The sequence below is a fragment of the Falco punctatus genome (genome assembly GCF_963210335.1).
Source record: "Falco punctatus genome assembly, chromosome: 4".
Classification (NCBI taxonomy): domain Eukaryota; kingdom Metazoa; phylum Chordata; class Aves; order Falconiformes; family Falconidae; genus Falco; species Falco punctatus.
The window spans coordinates 47,178,771-47,201,550 of record NC_137583.1 but is presented as its reverse complement, the minus strand read 5'-3'; the positions used below and the strand labels follow the sequence as shown (position 1 = coordinate 47,201,550).

At 59.9% G+C, this 22,780-nt stretch overlaps 2 protein-coding genes across 11 annotated transcripts in view; one reads left to right on the top strand and one right to left on the bottom strand.

Annotated features, from left to right (window-relative positions):
* PIP5K1C (phosphatidylinositol-4-phosphate 5-kinase type 1 gamma) overlaps positions 1-10,381 on the bottom strand; it is a 50,736-nt gene extending 40,355 nt beyond the window's left edge. For all 9 annotated transcript variants that reach the window (XM_080385138.1, XM_080385133.1, XM_080385131.1 and 6 more), the window contains exon 1: positions 10,146-10,381. In XM_080385138.1, the coding sequence (XP_080241264.1) occupies positions 10,146-10,245 (100 nt within the window). In that variant the 5' untranslated portion in view covers positions 10,246-10,381. The remainder of the gene's footprint in view (positions 1-10,145) is intronic.
* A 95-nt stretch (positions 10,382-10,476) lies between these two features.
* TJP3 (tight junction protein 3) lies at positions 10,477-22,633 on the top strand. Of its 2 annotated transcripts, none has more exons than XM_080385125.1 (21): positions 10,477-11,607; positions 12,056-12,155; positions 14,899-15,087; positions 15,160-15,284; positions 15,502-15,604; positions 15,787-16,237; positions 16,551-16,654; positions 17,687-17,849; positions 17,935-18,025; positions 18,234-18,298; positions 18,474-18,552; positions 18,702-18,852; positions 19,257-19,365; positions 19,815-20,034; positions 20,371-20,567; positions 20,747-20,842; positions 21,111-21,181; positions 21,270-21,581; positions 21,703-21,927; positions 22,139-22,185; positions 22,307-22,633. In XM_080385125.1, exons 1-21 carry the CDS (start codon positions 11,396-11,398, stop codon positions 22,404-22,406), a joined length of 3,210 nt encoding a protein of 1,069 aa, XP_080241251.1. In that variant the 5' UTR covers positions 10,477-11,395; the 3' UTR covers positions 22,407-22,633. The 2 variants fall into 2 exon arrangements, with proteins under 2 accessions (XP_080241251.1, XP_080241250.1); XM_080385124.1 differs by having other exon boundaries at positions 10,481-11,607; positions 18,696-18,852.
* Positions 22,634-22,780: the final 147 nt, after the last annotated feature.

Sequence of the window (22,780 nt, the reverse complement as noted above, 5' to 3'; positions counted from 1 at the left end):
ATCTGAGACAAGACTTAGCTGAAGCTAGGCTGCCAGCTCCTGGGTGGCCAGAAGCTGACCCACTTCAGCAGGCTCCAAAAGCAGAAAACCAGCCGTATCTCACCTCAGAGCTGCTGTAACCTCCGAAGATCTTACTGACGGCATCGACACAGCAAACCAGCGGTACACGCTGCTGCCAGCGTTTCCATCACCGACGTGCACATTGGTAAGATCAGCCGTTTGAAAGGACCACAGCCTGCCACGAGCCCTGCAGTACTTTGAAGATGCATCTTAAGCTTCGGAAAGATTTCACAAACATCTCTCAAAACTTGCCAATTACGTAAAAATATTTCTCGAGTGCTCCAAACCCTTAGTGAGCTGTATTGATGCGCCAACCAAAATTGTTCCCAACGCTCAAGTTGTTTAAATTGGTGCCAAGAGGCCTTAATTACCAGGGCTCATACAGCCCTGAATCAAAGATGAAAATCCATATGCAGCCCTTCTTGAACCAAACCTTAATCACTGCAGGGCTGAAAGGACTAGCACGAGAAAGGTGTTTACACAGGCATTCACACAGTAACTGTAACTGCACTGGTGCTCAATTTCAACTGGAGAAACCCCAAGTAAATAAATATCCGAGAGCTCAGAAGGATGCTGTTAACTTGCCCTTTAAACAAAATCAGTTCCACCCACAAATCAGGAATTCCACCCTAAAAAAATAATTGGGAACAGCCTGAAGACGTTCGTTTCATGCACGGAAACAAGACTATTCTGCTCTACCGCTGGAGAGATTTTTTTTGGAGGGGGGTGGGGGGGTTGTAGGTAGTAAGCTAGTAGAAAAGCCTGCCAAGATGACAAAATGCTCCGAAGGTAGAAAGCAAAGTGTAGAAAGCAAAACAAAAGACTGTCCCAGCTCACTGTCACCCTGCAGCACATGTGGCTGGGACTCTCCCGTCCTGCAGAAGGGGAGGAGGGAGAGCAGATTAAGATGACCTACATTACTCCTGCTTTAAACATAAGGTAGCATCGCTTTTATTCTACCTACCTCACTCCTCCCCATCCTTCCTGCCCCACATGAGGTTGAGCAAGACACCCTCTGCTCAGGTGGCACACACACAGGTGGAGCGCATCCAGCCTTAACCGGGGAGGCAGAAAGTAAGTTTGTGCATCAAGCTTGAACTCAGAAGAGATGCAAATGGATATTTTAATGGAGATTACACATGTTTTTAGTGTTAGCCCTCCATCAGGTCTCAGCCACCGGAGATCTGGACTTCAACTTACTTTTAACTAAGCAACTGAGAATGGCAAACTCCAAGGGGAAGGAAAGTATAACCACCAATTTAAATAACATCTTGCCAGGCACCAAATGAAAGGGCAAAATAATCCTGACTAATTATCCTCTTACAGAATCATAACACTGTCACCAGCATGGCCCAACACATTCAAGACACCCATTTTGAAGGGCAGCATCCCAATGCGCCCAGAGCTTGAGTCACATTAAGGACAGGCTTCCAACACCATCCCTGCCAAATGACTGCGTGAACTCAGCTACCCGGTCTCAAAAAGCAGCAGATCTCTTTGCCTCCTACGGAAAAAACATGAAACAGCTGGGGAATTAGTCTGAATTACTAAATTCAGTGAAAGAGTTGGGACCTGGTTGGCTCCCAGCCCAGCACTCCCCTTCCTCTGCTGGTGAGCCGCCTTTCCTCTGGGAGCTCAGTGCTGGTTAAGGTCGAAGCACTCCCAGATCTCTTGGAGAAAAAATGAGGAGGTGTCTACCATGGTAGAGGAACACAGAGAAGATGAAGAGTCAGTAGTTTGACAGAGCTTCAGAGAGAGCATCGCCAAATTTAAGTGTAAGAGTTATCAACTACTGTGGCCACATGGACCCTCGAAGATCTAATTTTGCAGAACTAATTTTGCAGCAGCCATCAAGCCCCATGCAAGAGCATCACTCGGCAACAGCGACCACAGGCACCGATGGGACCACTGCAAATCTGGAACGCAGAAGCAGTAAAACCTTAACAGTGGCATCCAGAGAACAAGGCAGAAGCCGAATTAAGCATCATTGCCCTGCATGGCTGGGACAGATTTAATGTTACGCAGTAAAGCAAAAAGCCGCATTTGAGCTACTTGGAGTTTGACCGGTACCAAGCTCTGCACCAGCCCACGTCACTAACAGTGCTGTCCCAACAGCACGCCACCACATTTTAATGACTGCAAACAAGGCAAAGCTGCCCTTGTTTTACAATCCACTAATTCCTCTGAGTTCAGGAGACTGAGCTATTTCACACAGAACAAAGGCATGAGCTTGTTGCATGTGGTGTTCCCATGCCCAGATAATCTCCAGGCCCTTTCAGAAGCAGCGGTGGACCTGCCCAGGTTGGTCTTGTGACAAACCCCGGGCTGTGACCCCGTTTTTCCTTTGTCACATCAAGGAGCGCCTTGTGCGGCAGCAGCAGCTCCAGGTGGGCTATCGGAACGTGGGCCCTTCCTTTCCAACCGCTACTCACACAACAGGCAGCTCTGCCACCGTGTAGATGCCAGAGAAGCAAACAGCCGGTTTCCAACTTCTCCTTTCTCCCGGGAAACCTTTCCCTCCCTCTCCAACAGCAATTTCTGCAAAGAGAACATGCAGATTCTGCTAATTACAGGGAAGATGAGGACTGTGCCCCCTCGATGAGTCTGCAAAATGTTTCAAACTCCTCGTGCTGAATGCAAACCATACAGGCGGTGATTGGGCATTGTGAGGTTTGTTTTCTGCAACCCCAGATCTGACGGCTGCAAAGCCGTGCAATTATCCAGGGGGACAGCTCTTCTGACAGTCATTTGCCAGAGATGCAACTGTACAGCGTACACAGTCGCCACGCTACAAAATAATGCTGCTATTCTTCACGTATCAATTATTCCAGCCTGTTTCTGTGTTAAAGTATTTAAGAGAACCCTTTACATTACACACTGACTCGCTAGTTGTAGGCCTTTGGTTTTTTTTAAACAGAACTAGGGAAAAGCGGTGGTTTGGCTGTATCCAAAGAAAGCTGGGAGGGAAGCAAAGGGGCTAACTCATATGGTGGAAAGCTCACAGCTTCCCCCTAGAGCTGTGGGATGACGCAACAAGTCACGGTTAGCAGTGACCAGCAGCATCGGACAGGCTGTGAACACAGTGAAGCTTCCAGATTTCCTCACCACTGCAGCACGTACACTGACTCAGCCTGGGTTATTCACCGCAAGCCAGTGCAAAAACCCACACGTACGCTGGGGAAGCCACAAGAACACATGATGGAAGAAGACGACGCTTAATTAGAAGTTGACAGCATTTTCTGCTTAAATATGTGGGTGAGAAGAGATGAAGTGACAGAAAAGCTGCTCTGATCACTTTTAGCTTTTTAATTACAGAAAACGTTTCCCAGAAAGTCCTGAGGTTAACTCAGCTACTGGCACACTGAAGAACTCAAACAAACAAGTGCCAGGCTGCTTAGGAACGGAGAATTTCTAAGACCTAGCTAAAGAAGAAAAAAACCCTGTTACCTTATTATCGTTGGCTCTCGTAGAGCTGCCTGGAGAGGCCGGGCTCCCCTTGCAGGAACTCAGCCTGCTAGTTATCTGGAGAGGAGGTGAAGAGCCTGGGAAAGCCAGCAGACGCTTTTCCTTTCCGCACGCAGCTCCCCAGGCGGGGAGGTGAGCAACGCTGGGCTGCTCTGCTGAGAAGGTCAGGACTGATCAGGATCAAGACCAAACTCACTTCACACAGGCCATCGGTTCAGCTTTTGTACGTGACCCTCTTCTTTCCTGCGCTTTTGTTCTTTCATTTCAGCATCCAACGGCCTTTTGTTTCCAGCCCCTCGCAGTGCCTTGATTTACCTTTCTGCTACGCTCCTGTTGTTTCATTGCCACGAGCGCATTCACGCAGCGGAACGGGAGGGCAGCCCTGTGCAGGGGCTCAGCACAGCACCTGTTTTCATTACAGCATCCTCCCAGTTGGAGGAAAACACAAGTGGCTGCACTTGCTTGTTGGTCGAACACAGATCGGTGCACCATCAGTAGGCAGCAAACACAGAGAGGGTGCTTGTGCCAGGAATTCTGCTTTGCCAAAGACTTATAGAAAACGACAATATTTTGCTCCTTTGAGTTTCTGCACCAGCCACAGATGGATTTAGAAACAGCAAAATCCCACACAGAGATATTGCCCCAATAGCAGCTGCTTATTGGGAACCCACACCAAACAGCTAGGGCTTTGCACCTGTGTCATGCTTTAAAAACACCCGCTGCCCGGCCCCACAAACGTGATCACAGACATCCAGTCCAACGTGCAGTTCTGTTCTTGGGCACATTCACAAGGCGACCCAGCTTTGTAGGCCTAGAAGGCAACAGCTTGGGAGATAGCTGAAGGAAAGCGACACTGGCAACTGGGATATTAAACAAATTAAATTTAAAGGGGGCTATCAGAAATTTTGGTTAGAGACCTCTAAAGACTTAACGGGGAAACAAAAAACCTCCACCCTAGGCCTTCTTCTACTGTTCTGCTGCTATTTTTGAGTTAAAACAGACACTGTCACCCTGCACCCCACACATGCATCTTCGAGAAAAGGAGGTGCCAAGGCCTCCGCTTTAAACTTTCCAGAATCTACAGAGCATGCCTCAAAACTGGCAGCCTGCTCCGATAATACCTGCTGCTCCCGCCAGCTCCCCCGCAGGCTCTGGGGGAGATCAGGGGGGTGCACCCACAGGATCAGACCATCTGGGGAGGGCAGGACCTGCTTTGGCTCCTGCCTTCGTACAGCCAGGCTGCGAGAGAGAGCATCTCCCGCGAGTGACATGACCAGCAGCTCCGTCCCTGCGCTGCTGGTGGGAGCAGAGCGTGCAAAGCAGCCTGCTGAAGGGCATTCCCACCTAAGCACAGCCAAATCCTCCTTGCGCTGGGAGTCAGCTAACACTTCCCGCTCCGACTCCACTTCTGACAGTCCCCAGCGCCGTGCAAAAGGTGCAACATTTTCTGACTGGTGAGTTGCAAGTTAATTATACCCAAATAACACCTGCAGTTCCCATATGCACACGTGGGAACTGATCTCATGCTGGTAAGGTCCCAGAGAGCACGTGGGTATCACATCCATGTCAGGAGCAAGGCGCCGGCCAGGCTTCTACAGATGAATCCCGGTCTACAGGAAGATGCTTGGCAGCCCCAAAAGATGGATGGGAATAATCAAAAGTGACAAAGACGTAAGTGTGCGATGAGAAGGGCTCTCTGAGCCTTTGTCACAGGATTGCCCAGCCTCAGCAGACCTATTTTTGGGCTTGACTGGCTGTGATTGAAAGATGTGTTCATGAAAAAAGCAAGCACCGGAATTCCTGCTGCTGCTTTTCAAGCCGCAACCACCTTATATGGGAAAATCATATTTAATAAGATTGTGCATCTGGCCAGAGCCCATAATGGGCATGTCAGCAAATCAGTAATCGTTCCCAAGTTATGCACTCTTCATCCTGAACCCACTCAGGCCATCCCCTGAGGAGCCCCCCTGGAGAGGCCCAGCAAGCTTCCCAAGTGGGATGCGGCAGCAGCAGCTTTGCCAGCCGCAGATCCAGCAGCGAAATAACAGGCTATTATATACAGGTCAATGCCAAATGCTAGTTAACGAAAATCAAATTAATCATTCTTTGTCCTGGGTTCTCCGGGATTCATTCTCCAGCCTGTCCCGACACCGATATGGACGGGCGCAACATCCTTCGGGGCAGTGCCCAGATCTCCCTGCCGCACCAATACTGCCCTTCACAGCTCCCAGGCCAAATAATCCCAGCTTCCCGATTTGTTTCCAGCCGATTCATATCTTAAAGGACAATTAATTTGCCAGAGCAGCCTGAATTCTATTTTCATTGCCCTCCTCCTTCCCTGCAGCTGAGCTGTGACTTATTGACTGTGAAGTAACTGCAGGGTCTTTAGAAGTTCAAGGCGCGGGGTGCTTTTCTGCCTGTTTTTGCCTGGCTGACTCCCTCTGTAATCATCTTCGCTAGCACCGTTTCACGGGAAAGAGACATGTGACATCCAACTAAGCTGTGAACCATAATCATGCTGGGGATGATGTTTACATTTGATTTTTCCTCAAGCTGATAAGCTCTCTCCAATTTCCCTCTCCATCACGTTGGTACGGATTGAGCTGCTTGTGCCCTACAGGGTGGAATTCTTCTCTTATCTCTAATCTGCTCACTGAAAAAATTGCTTCCAGCAACCCTTCAAAAGTCACTTCAAAGTGGGAAGAGCTGCAATACCGTTCTTCCTCTGTCACAATCAACACTCTCCCAGTGCTTGTTTCAGATGGCCTTACAGGTGCTGCCAGCATCCAGCACGCTCAGCACCAGCAGCTGGGGCCAGGATCTCCACTTTGCCATCTCCAGCTCTGGGTACAGCGAGACAGCTGTTGAACAAGAGCATAAATACTTACTAAATCATTTCAGCTCCCTCAAGCCGAGGAATTCAACCCTGAAGAACACATGGGAAGTTTCTGCCCAGGCTCAAACCCATAAATGATAGGCAGACTGCAAACCATAAAATGGGAGAGATGAGAAATGGAAATAAATTGGATGTCAACCTGAATACCCCATCAAACTGAGAATATCCACCTTTGCAAGGAGATGGTGGAGACCAGCTTTGCCATCAGTTTTGTATCAACAGTTCTTCAATAATTTAAGGTTTCCAGACCCTCTGTCTCCAGGCTGCATCCAGGTAGAGGGATAGCAACGTGCCCTCTCCTCATCCAGCTGTTTTGAGGGCTGGGGCTCTCCAGCTTGAATGATCCTGGTGCTCGCACGCACACAGCACCCCAGCACACTGCCTCTGCTCCTGCCAACAGCTCTGCTATCGCCACCAGAAACAGCAAACAGCCCCTTACTGCAGCCCCTTCCCAGGGCAAGAGGGTGCAGATTCAGGGAGGGGGCACAGCTGCCATTTATACCCATCAGATTTTGAAACTCCCCCTTTGCAACCACAGCGGTTACAAAACTTTTAAAAACCTCAAAGCTGGGTTCTCGGAAAGAGATGAATTGGGCCTGTGTGTTCATGCATGAGCCCAGCTGCTTGCACTAAATGAGATTTTCTCCCTCAAAGCACATTATGAGACTTCCAAAAGCTCCCTTCAGAAGACTCCATGCCTTCAGTCAAACTACTGTCAAGGTTTCCCTGACTTTCAGCCCCTCTCCTCCATCCATTTTACTCCTGTACCAGACTGACTGGCTCCCCTCTCGGTATTTACTGAGCGCTTGGGGAAGGTCTTTGCTGACCTGACTCACAGTCTGGATTAACCCTGCCACATTCGTTTAGCAAGAGCACGACGCACAGACGTCCTCACTCTCCGGCAAAGAGCCGGAGAGCAGATTTTCTGCTGTGTTGGTAATCCTTCATCAACAGCACCAGCATTAAGGTGAGTAGCACAAAGCACCTGTATAGGTGGCTCACGAGTATTTCACCACCTCCACCGCTGCCCCAAATAGCAGCGAAGGCATCAGTGCTGCGTGTACTAAATGGGGTTTTGTCACCATCATCTGCAAAACAGTCAATAAAACAGGGCAGCATTCGGCAACCCCCCCCCATGCTCCCAGGCACATCGCTCCGGTGTCCAGCACTCCCACCCGCTGTAGCAAGGACCACCGAACACACTGATGTGCTCTGGCAGCCTCGACCCCAAACCTGCAGCACAGCCCACCCTGCGTGCTGGTGTAGCCGTGCCTTCGTGCCCAGCCCACCGAGGGCCACCTCCTGTCCCCCCAGGTTTTGTTCTCTCCCAGAAAACACTCATTAGCCATCGTGCATGTTGTCTCCAGCCCTCCTGAGAGCTCCAGTTGCAAGTGCAGCTGAGGCCAAGTGACACAATCTGGATGCAACCCAAGTGAGGAGTAAGCAACCTGACTCGAAAAATCAAAGCATCGGTGAGATTACTGGCTCTGTTTCATCTTTTTTACTATCAGCTGAAGGTAAGACAGCCCATGGGTTTGTAACCTCAGATTTACTTGCAAAGGGAAGACACACTCCCTACTTAAACCCCTCCTGAGCAACAGCTTCCACAGCCACCTTGTCTTGTCCTGAGCAACAAGCCTCTAACCTCCCCAGCAAACAGAAAGGCGACAGAGAAATCAGAAGGATGAGCAATATTTTAACTGTTCCTCAGCAAGAGGTTGTCTGTTTTGCTCCCTCAGCCTCACAAACTGGAAGCCCACCAGCCGCACCACAGCGTGCTGGGAGAACACACCTGAAATAAAAAAAAAATAAAAATAATGATAATAAAAAAAAAAAAAAAAAAAGAGGTCTGAGCAGTGGGTGGGGAACGCTGCGAGCAGGCTCCGGGAAGGCAAGCTGCACACAGCCAGCCTCTCCATTTTCCTTGCAGCACCGAGGTATGGAAGCAGGGAGGCTGAAGACAGCTTGCCACTTGCCTAAATCTCAGCACCTTACCAAAAATTACACGTTACATCCAGCCCCCTCTCCCCCCACCCGCTGTGGCAGATGACATCTATGAAAATCACAGCTTCCCCTGTAATTTGTTGGTTTTGCGAGGAGCTACTGATCCTCATTTAAAGGCTCAAAGACAAGGAGGTTGCTGTCATAACACAACCAAAACCCGTCTACCTCACAGCAGGCGCTGAATGAACTCCAGGCTCAGGCAGGTGCCGCGGAGCTTCACGTCAGGCCCACAAAGGAACGTGTCAACCCAACGACCGAGCGGGGCTATACGATCACACGCCAAACCCAAGCTAGCAATTTTGAGGTTGTTAACGAACTCTAAATGATTAGGCAGCGGAGGCAGGTGCACGTGCACAGCCCCACATATCTGATCCTGCCAAGCCAGAACCCCCCCATCCCTCGGTCCTGGCGGTGCTGCCAGGCTGGGGATGGCTCCCTACCCCCGATAACCGGCCTCGCCAGCTCGCCGCCACCACCACGGTAGGAGCACCGGGAGCTGCAGCAGCCCCCTGAGCAGGGCAGCTCCCCCCTGACCCTCCTGCCCCCCTCCAGGAGCAGGGCAGGCCCCCCCCAAGACTAGGGCAGGCCCACCCCCCAACCTTCCTGCTCCCCACAGAAGCAGGGCACCCCCCAGAAGCAGGGCAGCCCCCCACTCCTGTCCCTCCTGCCCCCCCCCCCCCCGTCCCTCCTGCCCCCCCCCAGGACCAGGGCAGTTCCCCCCCCTGTCCCTCCTGCCCCGCCCCCCCAGGACCAGGGCACCCCCCCTCCTGTCCCTCCTGCCCCCCCCCCCCCCAGGACCAGGGCAGCCCCCCTCCTGTCCCTCCCCCCAGGACCAGGGCACCCCCCCTCCTGCCCCTCCCCCCCCCGGACCAGGGCACCCCCCCTCCTGCCCCTCCCCCCCCCGGACCAGGGCACCCCCCCTCCTGTCCCTCCTGCCCCTCCCCCCCCGCCCCAGGACCAGGGCACCCCCCCCTCCTGTCCCTCCTGCCCCCCCCCCCCCCCACCCCGGACCAGGGCAGCCCCCCTGCCCCACCACAGCCTGCCCCGCAGCCGAGAGGGGGGCACATGGCCGCGGATCCCACTCGCCGGGCCAGCGGGCACTCCGGGGCCGGGGTGACCCGCTCCTGCGGGGGCCAGGGTACCGCCACAGCCCCCCGGGACCGCCCGCGGCGGGGGGCCGGCGGGAAAGCCCCGGAGCCGGGCAGGCCGCCCCGTGCCCAGCACGTTGCTGCTGGGGTCGCAGCTCCCGGCCCCGGCAGGCACCGGCTCGGGACGCCGCGGGGCAGGAACCAGGGGGCAGCCCCAGCCCGGGCGCCCCCCGCCCGGTGCCCGGGGAGTCCCTGGCCAAGCGGCAGCCCCGGGGGGCGGAACCACTCCGGGTCCCCGGTGGGGTTGGGGGTGGGCGGATGGGGACCGGCAGTTGGACGGGACCACGCGGTACCCCGAGGATGGCACACTCCGGGGGGGGTGGGGGGGCTGGACTGAACCACTCCGAGCCCCCCCCAGGGGATACAAGGCACAATACGGGGGCCCGGCCGGGAAGCACCACTCAGACGCCCCCCGGGGGTTGCAACTGGGCTAAACCATTCCGGGCCCTCGAGGGGACGGGACGCGGGGACACACACTCCCGGGGCTCGGCTGGCAGCGGGCCTCGGGGGGCGGCGACACGCCAGGGAGCCCGGCCGAGGGTACCGGCCGCTTGGTGCTCGCAGCGCGTTACCTCCTGCCGCGTCCAGTCCCCCCACGCCGGCCTCCGGGGTGATGGCACCGGCACCCGCCACGGCCGAGCCTTCCGCCTCCTCGGGCACCTCCAGCTCCATGGCCGCCGCGAAGGCCGCGGGCAGGGCAGGCCCGGGGCAGGACAGGCCCAAGCCCAGGCCCGCGCCCGCCGCCGCCGCCGCGCTGCTCCCGGCTCCGGTCGCCGCCGCTGAGGAGACTGGGAACGGGGGGGACCATAGAGCGCGGGAGGTGCCGCGGCTAGACACGCCCCAGCACCGCAGGGCGGAAGGGTCGGCGGCCAGCACCGGAAGTAGTGCCGTCCTCTTCCGCCGGAATCAATCGCGACGTGGGCTGGCTGTCGTGATAGTCCGCCGGCTGTGGGACCGGGACTGGGACCGGCACCCGGCTGGGAGGCGCGGGGAGAGGGCTGGGGCCTGGCGCGCCATAGATCGGCGAAGAAACCACCCCCCCCGCCGTCCTCTTTAGCGAGCGGGAGGCACCATTGGGCCGCGGCGGGGCCAGGCCCTGTCCGTCGCCATGGCAGCGGGGGCGGGCCCGGGGGCGGGCAGGTGTGCGGGACTGGGCCGCTCCCGAACCCCGGCACCGCGGGGGCCGGGCCCGATCGCCCCTGGCGCGGCCCTGTGCGGCCCCCGGTGCCCCCCTTTCTGGGCCCTCCCGGTACCGGTTGCGGCCTCCCCACCCTCCCCCTCGGTGGGGCCCCCCAGGAACGGCGAAAAGCGCCGGGCTATGCCTGCCCCGCCGCCGGTCACCGGGCACGCGCCGTCCGAGATGCCCCGAGCCGGCTCGGCGCCACCGCCGCCACTCCTCACCCCGGGCCGGGGTCCGGCCGCTCCCGGCCCCGCGGTCAGCCCGGCCCGTGGCACCATCTAGTGGCACCGGCTCGGGGTGGCCTCGGGGTGCGGGTCAGCCCCGGCCGGCCCCACCGGTTCTCCCAGGCTGGCCCCTTCGTGGCCCCGGGGGGACAAAGGTGGCAGGGTCAGCCCCGGCGGGGCGCCAGCCCGGCGTTAGCGCCCAGCCCTCGGTGCAGCCCGGGAAGGTGCCGGTGGCCCCTGTGAGGCTGCTCGGCGGCGGCGCCGTGCCGGGGCCCGGGCGCTCCGGGAGGGCAGCTGGTGGCCGAGGCTGCGGCTGGGCCCGGGGAGCGGCAGCCGCCGGGGCAGGAGGGGCTGTGCCCTCCCTCGGGGCTGGCGGGGGGCTGCGGGGAGAAGGAGCTGCCTGACGCCGCTCGGCTGGATGGCTCCGCGGTGGCGGCTGGTGGCCGGGGGCTTCAGGAGGAGCTGGGCCCCCCGCGATGCCCCACCGCGGCGCTGTGACCTGCTGCGGCAGCGTTACCGACCCCGGCTGGAAGCAGCAGCCTGGAGGGAGAGCCGAGGCGTGGACCTGATTTCTGTCACTGCAGGAAAGCCACCCCGCAGAAAGAGGAGTGACGTGGGGCCGGTCCTCAGGTGGGGGGCAGAGGAAAGGGGAAGGGGAGGAAAGGGGATAGCAGCCGTCAGCAGGGTCACCTTTTCCCCTGGACCCCGCTAGGACCGGGAGCCCCAGACTGGCCACCACCCCTGTCCCCTCATGGGGCATCGGGTGAATCCATTTGGTCCCCTCCAGGGACTCCCAAGCAGGGCTGCTGGGCAGGTCTGGGGGTCTGGGGCAGCGCGGGTGGGCACAGAGCCCCGCCACCTCCTTGGAGAAGGCCAGGCTTGGGGGGAAGAGCCCCATCCCCAGGCACTGCCATCACCAGCATCCTGGGAGCCTGTCCGTGCGCAGGGCTGGGGTGGGGGGCAAGTGGATGCAGCTGAGCCACCAGCACCGTGGAGGACAATGGGGCAGCCCTCCGTGGCTCCTGCTGTGCGTGGGAAGCTGCCCCGGGACCCCCTTCCTCCTGCTTCCCTTCTGCAGGCAGCGTCTGGCCCACAAAGGGTTACACCAGGCACCCTGGAGTGACACCGCTGCCACCAGCCCTGGAGCTCAGCTCCTTCCTGGTCGGATCCGAGGCTCGGTGAGTGCCTAACCCTGTCCCCCCCGGATCTGCTGCTCTGCTTCCCAGCTGGGCACCCGAACCCAGCCGTGCTTTCACCTGGGGAACCGGCCATGCCTTGTCCCTCTCTGGGTGGCTCCAGGACCTGGTAACCCTCCTGGAGTCGTGCTCCAATAGCAGGGAGATATTCCCGGGGGAATCCAGGGATCCTGCTGTCACAGCTCCTTGCACGGAGGGCTGGAAGATGGGCTTCCATCCTACTGATTTACACCCCAGCTGTGGTCAGACCTTCCAGAGACCCTTTTCCCAGGGCATGAGGTCAGGATCAGCCGATCACGGTGTGGGTGGGGATGGGTTAGAGGAGCTGCTGGGGGGATCCAGGACCTTGGTCCTGCATGGCCAGGACCAGGCAAGGTACGAACGGTTTTGCAGCACTGGCTGAGACCAGGGACCCCACGGATCCCAGGAAGGCTACAGGGTCCTGGATTGAGGACCCCTCTCAGCAGGGTGGTTGGGAAGCAGGCTGTGGGTGGTGGGGATGGCTTGGGGCAAGGCTGGGGTGGGCAGGGTGCGTTGCTTTCCAATAAATAACTTGCCCACCCGTTGCTGTCTCCACGGTGGGCATCGCCAGTGGTGTCACCCAGGGCCAGGCACAGCCCCGCATCGGGGCCCTCGCACTGGGGTGAGCTGCCCCGGCACAGCCGGGGCTTCGTTTGCCATTAAAAGCCCTGGGAGATGCCGGCCACGGGGTGCGTGTGGGGCAGAGTGGGGTGTGTGGGGCTCCCAGTGCAGCCAGTGCTGGGCGCATCGGTCTGGGCCGTGGTCAGCTCTGCCCAGATACTGCCGCTCCCGGTGGGGCCATTTCGGGTGCGGGCTGGTTTCTGTCAGAAACCGGCCGAGCCGGCTCCTCCGGCTGCCAGCCTTGGCCTTTGCCTCGGGACAGGCCCTACGCCAGGTTCCCGGCTGGAGATCAGGGGCAGGGCTGGGGCTTGGTGGCACTGTGGGCGCTGCCATTGCTGGCTGGTGAGATGGGAGCTGCTGCTGTCCCCACGCTGTCCCCTCTGCTCCAGACTGCCACCGCCTGCAGAGAGCCACAGGCCAGCGGGATGTGGGTTTGTGGCTGATTTGTGCCACCCCAGTGATGGGACAACAGTGGGAGCTGGCTGGGGACAGTGAGAGGCTGTGTTGGGTGGCAGCGGGATCCGCTCTGGCACAGTGAATGAGTTGCCACCCCAGGGACAGGGATGCTCTGGCTGCCCCACAGTCAGGGTCCCTTGGAGCTGTGGCTCACGCCGTGTCACCCCTGGGCATCCGGGGAGCCCATAAGCACTGACCAGCCGACACTGGTGACATGGCTGAGATGGGCCGCGCCAGTTCAGCTCACTGACGTGGCAGGAAACCACCCCAGCGCCGTGCGGGGGTCTCCTGTTTATTGCCGGTATTACATGCACTGGGACAGGACCCTGGGTGCCATGGTCAGCCCCAGCTCCCCCCCGGGGCACAGGTGTCCCTGCGGGTGGTGAGTAGGTGCTCGGGCTGGTTTCGGCAGCTCGTGACGCAGAGTGGAAACCCGGACTCTGCCCTCCCCGCTCGCCGGCGGGGGCTGTTTCTGAGGCCCGGGTGAATGATTACACCGACCCTCCCCGGGGCTGCCAGACCCTCCCTGGGGCTGCCGGGGCTGGGTCTCATCTTGGGGGCTGCTTCAGTGCAGCTCTGGCTGGGGGCTGGGCACGGAAAGCCCCCATGCTGGGGCTGAGCTGCGGCGTTTGCCCCAGGGCTGGTTGCCCACCGCCGGCCTTAGCTTTGGGCTCTGGGCTGGCATGGGCAGGAGATGGGTGTGTGGATGTGTCCTCTCCAGTCCCTGTACTGGTTGGAGGGTGAGGACCTGGTGGTGGTGGTGGTGGCATCGCGCTGGGCTGTTGGCTTTCCCATCCCCATTGCACTGGAGAATCACTTCATGGTCTCACCAGGGTCTCACCAGGGTTTCCTTGGCATGTGCAGTGGCATGGATAAGCCTGGATCCTTTGAGTCCCTGATCAAACCGGCTCCTTCCCATCCCACCCTGTGGCAAGCCACAGGAGGCTCTGGGTCTGCTCCCCCCTGCCCCACGCAGGGATCCCACATCTCTCCGGGTTCATGCATATGTTTCCTCCAGGGAGCCAGGAGCTGGTGGAGGGGATCCCCAAGCCCATCCCAGGCATTTCAGCCCAGACGGGCCATCATCCCATCATCCTGTCAGTCAGGCTTATCCATCCTGGGTGGAAAACGGATTTGGGGAAGACCCAGGGAAACCAAAGGGTAAAGCTGGGGCACTGGAGCTCCCAAAGCGGTTGGCAGAGCTGCTGGCTCTGCTGTCACGCCGCAGCTCAGAGCAGGCAGGTGGGAGGGCACTGAAGCACTGTCCAAAGCAGCACCCTGGGGTCTGCCAGCTCCTGGGAGGAGGGAGAGGAGGGGGACCATAAGGATGGCATGGACAAGTGGTCCCAGCTATGGAGATAGTTCCTGACCTGCTTGCCCTGTGTAAAACCTCCCCTTCTGTGGACACACATCCGAGGGCACGGAGATGGACGTCTCAGGGGGGTGATTTCACGCTGCACGGAGGCAGCTCTGGGTGCCGGAGCTCTCACATGGGGTTAGGCAGGGACAACACAGCTGCGAGTCCTGGTGCCCGGGTGGGTGCCTGGGCACAGCGGGGGCTCTGTGCCCTGCACCCTTGTTGTCCCTGGTGCCCGCGGCTCAGCTTTGCTTCTGCTCTTCATTGCAGGCCAAAGCGGGATTGAGGAAGGGGCCGGTGGCTGCAAAGAGGACCCGGAGCCGGTCCGTGCCCCTGGCCACCAGGCAGGGTCTGCTGCGCTGGCTGGCCGCTGCGGTCACCCTCCCTCGCTTGCGCTGGCGGGTGGCCGCCATGGAGGAGATGTTGATCTGGGAGCAGCACACGGTGACACTGAGCAAGGTGCGCATACATGGGAGGGGACGGGGTCTGTGGGGCCGGCTCTGCCTGACCCCCTCTGCCTGTCCCCACTAGGATCCTCAACGGGGCTTTGGCTTCGCTGTCTCTGGAGGCCGGGACCGTCCCAACAAGACGACTGGGGAGACAGCAGTGATTGTTTCAGATGTGGTGTCCGGGGGACCAGCAGTGGGCCGGCTCCAGTGAGTGTGTGGGGACATGGGGACACAGGGGGTGCCTGCTGCCGGCAGAGACGGGCAGGGCAGCAAATCACTCCTACTGGGACAGGGCCAGCACCGCTGCCACGCTGCCCACCTGGGATGGGGTCCCCTGGGGCAACGGGTGCCCTTGCCACCCTGCCAGCTTCCCTGGCTGAGGGCTGTGCCTGGGGCAGAGCCACAGCTGCATTTTCCCTCCCAGGAGGAAGGATCACATCGTGATGGTGAACGGCCTTTCCATGGAGAACGTCTTGTCCTCCTTCGCCATCCAGACACTCAAAACCTGCGGCAAGATTGCCAACATCGTGAGTGTGCCCTGCAGCAGGACAAGGGCCAGCATCGTGCACGGGCCAACACCGTGCTTGTCCCCATCCCAGCTCCCACACACCCTGGGTTTCCCATTCAGGGCTTGGAAATCAATGTAGAAACATCTCCTGGCAGAGGTGGCTGCACCCACCACCCTTTCTTTCTCACTTTCCATCTGCAGACACTGAAAAGACCAAAGAAAGTCCACCTCCCTGTGAGCAAGAGCAGCCCCAGCTCCCCCACTGCCCCCCGACACTATGACTCGGATGAGGACTATGGGTCACATGCTGCAGATCCAGCCCTGCACCGCTCCCGGGATGACCTGGACCACAGCCAGGGCTATGATGGGGACTCATCCAGTGAGAGGAGCTCTGGCCACTACCAGGATGACAGCCGCCACCACAAGCCGGTGTCCCGGAGCCGGAGGCGAAGCCAGGACAGCAGTCACTGGAGGCAGAGCGGCAGTGGCTCGGGTCAGAGGGGCTACAGCCGGCACCGCTCCACCAACAGCTTCGGCCACAAAGGGGACACCAACGGGCTGGCCCTGGTGTCAGGCTTCAAGCGGCTGCCGCGCCGGGATGTGCCGACAAAGCCCATCACGTCCGTCTTGGTGAAACAGAAGCAGAGTGAAGGTGAGGCCATCCTGCTCCCTCTGTCCCTGGGTCTTGTCGCCTGATTTGTGGCTGTGTGCCCCCCCTGGGGAGGAGGCGATGGCAGGGTTGGTGCCAGGGTCTGGCATGTGGTGAGGGAGCAGTGCATGCCGTGCCGTGCTGGGTGCACCAAACCCACCCAGCCTCAGCCCAGGGTTGCAGAGCTCAGTTTTGCGGCTTGCTAGTGCCCCACGGGGGGCTGGGCTGGACTGCTGGAGGTGGTGGCGAGGGGGGACCTTGAGTGGATCCTGCATCTGCCTGGCTCTGGTACTGTCATGGGCTCTCTCCGGTGTAGAGTATGGCCTGAAGCTGGGGAGTCAGCTGTTCATCAAGCACATAGTGGAGAGCGGACTGGCAGCGAAGGGCAGCTCCTTGCAGGAGGGAGACCTCATCCTGAAGGTACGGGCACCCACGGGGCGCACAGCACTTGCTGGGGATCTCATCTCGCCCTCTTCGGGTGGCTTGTCCCCTGGCTAGCGTCACCACAGGGGACGAGCCAAGAGCGTGCTTCTCTCAGCTGCCTGTGAAGGCTGAGAGCTGTGCTGGAGGCAGCTCTGCCTGGTGCCCGCAACCCTGCCCCGGCTCCCAGCCTTCCCCGGGGACCCCGCGCGGGCTCAGGGGTGCCAGCTCCCTGCGATGCTGAGGCTGGCTGGTCGAGGCAGCCCTGTGGCATTCAACCAGGGCTGGTGGCCTGTCCCTCTGCCACAGCGGGATCACGTCTGCTCCACTGTCCCCGCAGCATGTGGTCCCCTCCCGTGTGAGCGTGTCCCCATCGGGGCAGCAGTCGGCCTGAGGAGCTCGGGTGTTTGGATGAAATGATATTTCAAGCGCTTGGGGAGGAGGAAATAGAGGGAGGGGGACTCTTTGTTTGCACACATGGGTCAGGCGGACCTGTGGCTGCTGGGAACTGGAGCCAAAGTGACTCTGGGGCAAATGGGAGGGATTTCATCCCAGCAATTCGGTGGGAAAAGCTGCTGCACCCTGGGGACATCACAGCCCTACGATCCGCTTGGGGCCTGATCCCTGGCACCAGCCCAGTGCATGGAAGGACAGCACGGGGCCAAGGTCAAAGTAAAACTGAGCTTCAGGCATCTGAGCAGGTCTCTGCGGCTCCTGCCCCCATGCAGGGCTCCCCAGCAGCTAAAGGTGGGAGTTAATTAGCCTCACTAATTTTGTTTCCTCTGTGCGGGATGAGGTCCCACTGGGAGACAGCCAGGAATGGGGATGTGGTGTGGGATAAATGGGAGCTGAGGCCAGGCTGGAGGGGCTGGGGAGCGACCGGGAAGGTGGCGGTCAGAGCATCCCATTTGAGCAGGGCCGTCCTGGGGGTGGCTGTCCTGGGGGTGGCTGTCCTGGGGGTGGGGGTGGCTGTCCTGGGGGTGACTTTCCCAGGATCGAGCGCCCTGATGCCTCCCACTCTGCCCCCTCCAGATCAATGGGGTGGCCAGTGAGGACATGTCCCTGGCTGACACGCAGCAGCTCATTGAGCAGACAGAGGGGATCCTGACCTTGCTTATCCTTCGGGATGACCGGCAGTTCCTGGTCAACATCCCTGACATAGAAGACAGCCAAAGCGACAGCTCCCGGATGGATGGTGAGGGGACATGGTGACAGGGCTGGGGGCCAGATACATAGCACAGGGACTGGATGGTCTCTAAAATGCCTTCCTGTTGGTGCAGATATCTCTGACATTGACTCTGAACTGTCTCACCCACCATCCCCTGAGACCTCTGCGCGACCCCCAGCTGCTGCCACGATGAATTCCCCGCCGTAAGCCCCGCTCTGCCCCCACGAACCCCTCTTTGCCCCATCAGATCCCCGGCGTGTGCTTTGCCTCTCTGGAGGGGCTGGTTCTCCTCCATCCCAGAGCCAGTTCACCCTGCGTGTGGGACTGCTCCACTGTCCCCGCTGCCCACCTGGCACTGCCTGCCTGTGCCCACGCAGGGCCTGCCTAAATCCTGCCCCGACTTTGTTCCAGGGAGAGGAGACGATCAAACAGGGACCCTGTGGCCGACACGATCGTTGACAGCGCTCAGGACCCTGGTGAGTGAGCTCAGAGCAGGCTGGGGGAGCTCAGGGCACCGAGGGGCTCTGGGCTCCTGCATGTCTCTGCTGTCCAACCCCCCTGGCAGAGCCACGCCAGGTCTCCCCGTGCCTCAGCTGCCCCGGCAGCGGTGCAGTCACCGCCGCCTCCGGGACCAGCTCTCCTTTCCTGCAGACCTGCTGGAAGCTGTGGAGGGGGATGGCAGCCACGCTCCCCACACCAGCCCCGCTGCCCGAGCTGCCCGCAAGGATGGGTGCGTCTGCGAGAGGCGGTGGGGAGCAGATGGGGGAGATGGGGAGCTGCTCTGGTGCAGGGTGGGGGTCACAGGGTCTGTGATCCCCTTGTGCTGTCCTCAGCACGTCACCACAGGGCTGACCGTGGCTTCCCCCGCGGCAGGTACAGCGCTGACTCCAGGGTCGTGCACTTTGTGAAGGCCAAGAGCGTTGGGCTACGGCTGGCGGGGGGGAACGACGTGGGCATCTTTGTGTCCAGCGTGCAGGAGGGGAGCCCAGCCGACAGCCAGGGCATCCAGGAAGGGGATCAAATCCTGCAGGTACCCAGGGCTGCGAATGGCTCTAAGTGCTGCTGCGCCCAGACTGGTCCCATCCTTCCTGCATCTGATACCTCCCTGGGGTCTGGATTTCTGCTGCTGGGCGTCATCTTGGGTCGGTGCTGCTGCCCATGGCCCGTACCCATCGGACTGGCTCTGCGGGTGCTGCCCAAGGGGGTGACCCCCTCTCTGGCACCATGCTAACACCCAGCAGAGTCAGGGCACCCCCTCAGCTGGCCCAGTGGCCCTCCCCAGGGTTACTAGGGGTTTTGGCAAGCACTTGGGTGACAGGAACCGGTTCTGGCTGCCAGCCTGCCCTGGGCACTGCTGCCCCTGCAGTCCCCCCACCGGTATCTGTGCCCTCCGTCCCGCTGGCAAGGCCATGTCTAAGCGCTTTTCTGCGGCAGGTAAACACCACCAGTTTCCAGAACCTGACCCGTGAGGAGGCTGTGGAGTATCTCATGAGCCTGCCACCCGGTGAGGACATCACGCTGTGGACCCAGAGCAAGCAGGACAGTGAGTGATGACCAGACTCATCCTGGGCTTGTGCCTCTCCCATCCTTTGTCTCTTCTGAGCAAGCATCAGAGCCACTAGACTTGCCATGGCCTTTTCTGCCCCTGCAGGGTGGTCCTTCTTCCCCACAGCCCTCCCGTCCTCCTCCAGAGAGGTGATGGGAGGGAACCAGATGATCCCAACCCCTTTTGTGTCTCGGTATCCTGGAGCACGGGGGCTTTCTGCACCGTGGCTCAGCCTGGAAAGGCCAGTATGTGCTGGGGGGTCAGATCCTGCTGTTGCCAGGATGGCCGAGAGCGCCATGGGAGGAAAAGGTGTCCCCAGCACCCTCCTTAGCAGCAAAGGCTACTTGTGGAGGCTCCCGGCCAGTGTAGCTCCTTCCCAAATCTCTCCAGCATCTTCCTTGTCAGATAGCTTTTCCCGTGATGGTCCCTCTCACCCTGGGCTCCAGTTTACAGGAAGGTGATCTCGTCCAACACGGGTGACTCGTTCTACATCCGGACACACTTTGATTTTGAAAAGGACACACCGTCAGGGCTCAGCTTCGTCCGTGGGGACGTCTTCCACGTGCTGGACACCATGTACCGGGGCAGGCTGGGATGCTGGCTGGCTGTGCGCATGGGCAGGGACCTGCAGGAGCAGGACAAGGGCATCATCCCCAACCGGAGCAGGTAGGGATGGAGCCAGGAATAGCTCCAAGGTGAGCAGAGCTGGGGGATGGCTTCCCAGTGAGACGGGGACGTGGACAGTGGGCCCCGTAAGAGGCAGGGCAAGTGCTGGTGGAGCAGTGGTAGGAAGCATGAGCTGGTGAAATCCCTTCTTAGGGGTGATGGGGCAGTTGATGCTCTGGTTGTCCAAGGTCCTGAGGGAAGAAGCTACCACAGCCTCATCCGGCCATGCCACTGAGCAGGGACACTGGCTTCTTCTGCCCGGCTCCTCGGAGCCTGGAGTGACAAAACGGGGGTTAAATCTGGAGGCTCCATGTCCTGAACCCTTTCCCCTCCCAGAGCCGAGCAGATCGCCAGCCTGGAGTCGGTGCTGAAAGCCACATCTGGTGCCAACCCCTCCGGGGCACGGGCTGAGTTTTGGAAGCTGCGGGGCCTGCGGGGAGCCAAGAAGATGCTGCGAAAGAGCCGGGAGGACCTGTCTGCCCTCACGAAGCAGGGCTGCTACCCGCCGTATGAGAGGGTAGTCCTGAAGGAAGGTGGGCACCAGGGCTGCGTCCCCATCGCCCAGACCCACCCAGGGGACGTTGGCACAGGGCTGCCCCGCTGCAGGTGCTGGTGGGCTCCACTCTCCTGGAAGGAGTGGGGCTGGGCACCTGGGTGCTGTGAGCTCTGCCCTCGCCCCCAACCTCCCTGAGCCGGTGTCTTTTCCCCACAGCCAGCTTCAAGCGGCCGGTGGTGATCCTGGGCCCCATCGCAGACATTGCCATGCAGAAACTTAGCACGGAGCTGCCCGAGCTGTTCGAGATCGCCCGTAAGTGCCCCCCTCGCTGTGGGGAAATTGCACCCAGCAGCTGGACCCTCAGTGCCCAGGACCTGTGGGAGCTCTTTATCCGGGGCTCTGTCCCAATCCTGCCTTATTGCCCCCACTCCGTGACACCCCCAACTCTTTCCCGGATGCGTTCACCCTCCTTCCTTGAGGGACACTGCCCAGGGCTGGGCACAGCCAGACCCAGCCTGGGGCTGCTGGAGATGCCACATCTCTGCCAGCCTCTCTCACGCCATGTCTCTGTGTCCTGCAGTGAGCGTGCCTCGAGATGGGGCATCATCCAAGGTCATCAAGTTGGATTCAGTGCGGCAGATCGCAGAAAAGGTGAGAGACCGTCCTGGTGTGCTCGGGGTGGTCCCTAGTGGGTGGCCTTGCTGTCCCCAGCGGGGCTGATGACTGCGCCCTGCCCCAGGACAAACATGCCTTGTTGGACATCACACCTTCGGCTGTAGAGCGTCTCAACTACGTGCAGTACTACCCGGTGGTGGTGTTCTGCGAGCCGGAGAGCCGGCAGGGCATCAAGGCCATGCGCCAGTGGCTGGCGCCTGACTCCAGGAAAAGTTCCCGGCGCCTCTACGTCCAGGCCAACAAGATGAAGAAGCATTGCAGCCACCTCTTCACTGCCACAGTCAGCCTCAGCGGCAGTGGTGACACCTGGTACGAGACGATCAAGAACATCATCAGGACGCAGCAAAGCCAGCCCATTTGGACAGCGGTGGAGCAGGTACAGGGCACGGGCTCCCATGGCACTGCTCAGCCTGCTGGGGCTGCAGCCAGGCAGGCGACAGGACCACCCGTCCCCCCCACACCGGGGGTCCCAGGTCTCTGTCATCCCCACGTTGCAGGCAGATGTGGCACCGGAGGACAGTCTGGACCTGCTGAACCCGCCAAGCGCAGCAGCCTCAGGCTACCTGACCTGTGACAGTCAAGCCAACAGCGACTACGATGACACGGATGGCGAGGCAGGTGCCTACACTGACGGTGAAGCAGAGGACACCTATGACCAGCCCGGGCTGGCCCGCTCCTCCGAGCCAGCACAGGTGTCCCCAAGCGATGATCTGAGGGAGCAGGTGGGTGTCCCCCCCACTGGTAAGAGGGGCTGGGCAGGCAGAGGGGGAGCAGCGTAGTGCCTGGCTGTGTGGGATAATTCCTAGCCCTTGTGGCACAGGCAGCGCATCCCCTCCAGTTGCTGCAGTGTCCTGCTGTGCATCCATGCCCAGCCCCAGGCTGGTGCACAAATCCTGCCCCTGCCTGAGCCCCCACCTCTCTGGTCTTTCACAGGTGACCAAGCAGCAGCAGCAGCAGGGCCAGCGTTATGACAGCATCAGGTACCCTGTGCACCAGGCCAGCTGGGGAAGGGGTAACGCAGCCAGCAGAGCCACAGGTGCCAGCTATGCCCCCCATCCTGACCTGGCGGCAGAGGCCTCACCGCAGCTTCTTCTCCCCCAGGGAATACGAGCACGATGCCGTGAGGAAGAGGTTCACACGGGCCAGGGATGACTCAGACCAGGATGAAGGCTACGAGTGGGGCCCAGCTACAGATGTGTAGCGGCACCCCTGGCTTCTGTCCCACTGGGACCCAGACCCTTTAGGCAAGCCCTGCTGCAGCCTTGTGCCACCAGCTCCATGTGACAGCCCAGGTGGTGCCACAGCACCCCACAGCCAGGCTGGGGGGCTTGGGGCTAATCCTGCTGTACCCCTCACCACCAAGTGCCTCCTTTCCCCCTTTTGGCTATGGCTGCTGCTGCTGGAATAAAAGGGATGTTTTGATGGGGACACGCCGTCTCCGTGAGTGCAGGGTAGCCGTCTGCAGGAGAAACGCAGGCAGCAGGGTGGCATTGCTGGGACCCAGCCCCCTCCGTGGCCAGCCACCCTGCCTGCAGCGTGGGGGTCAGGGTGCGTGCACCGGTGCTGACCCTCTGC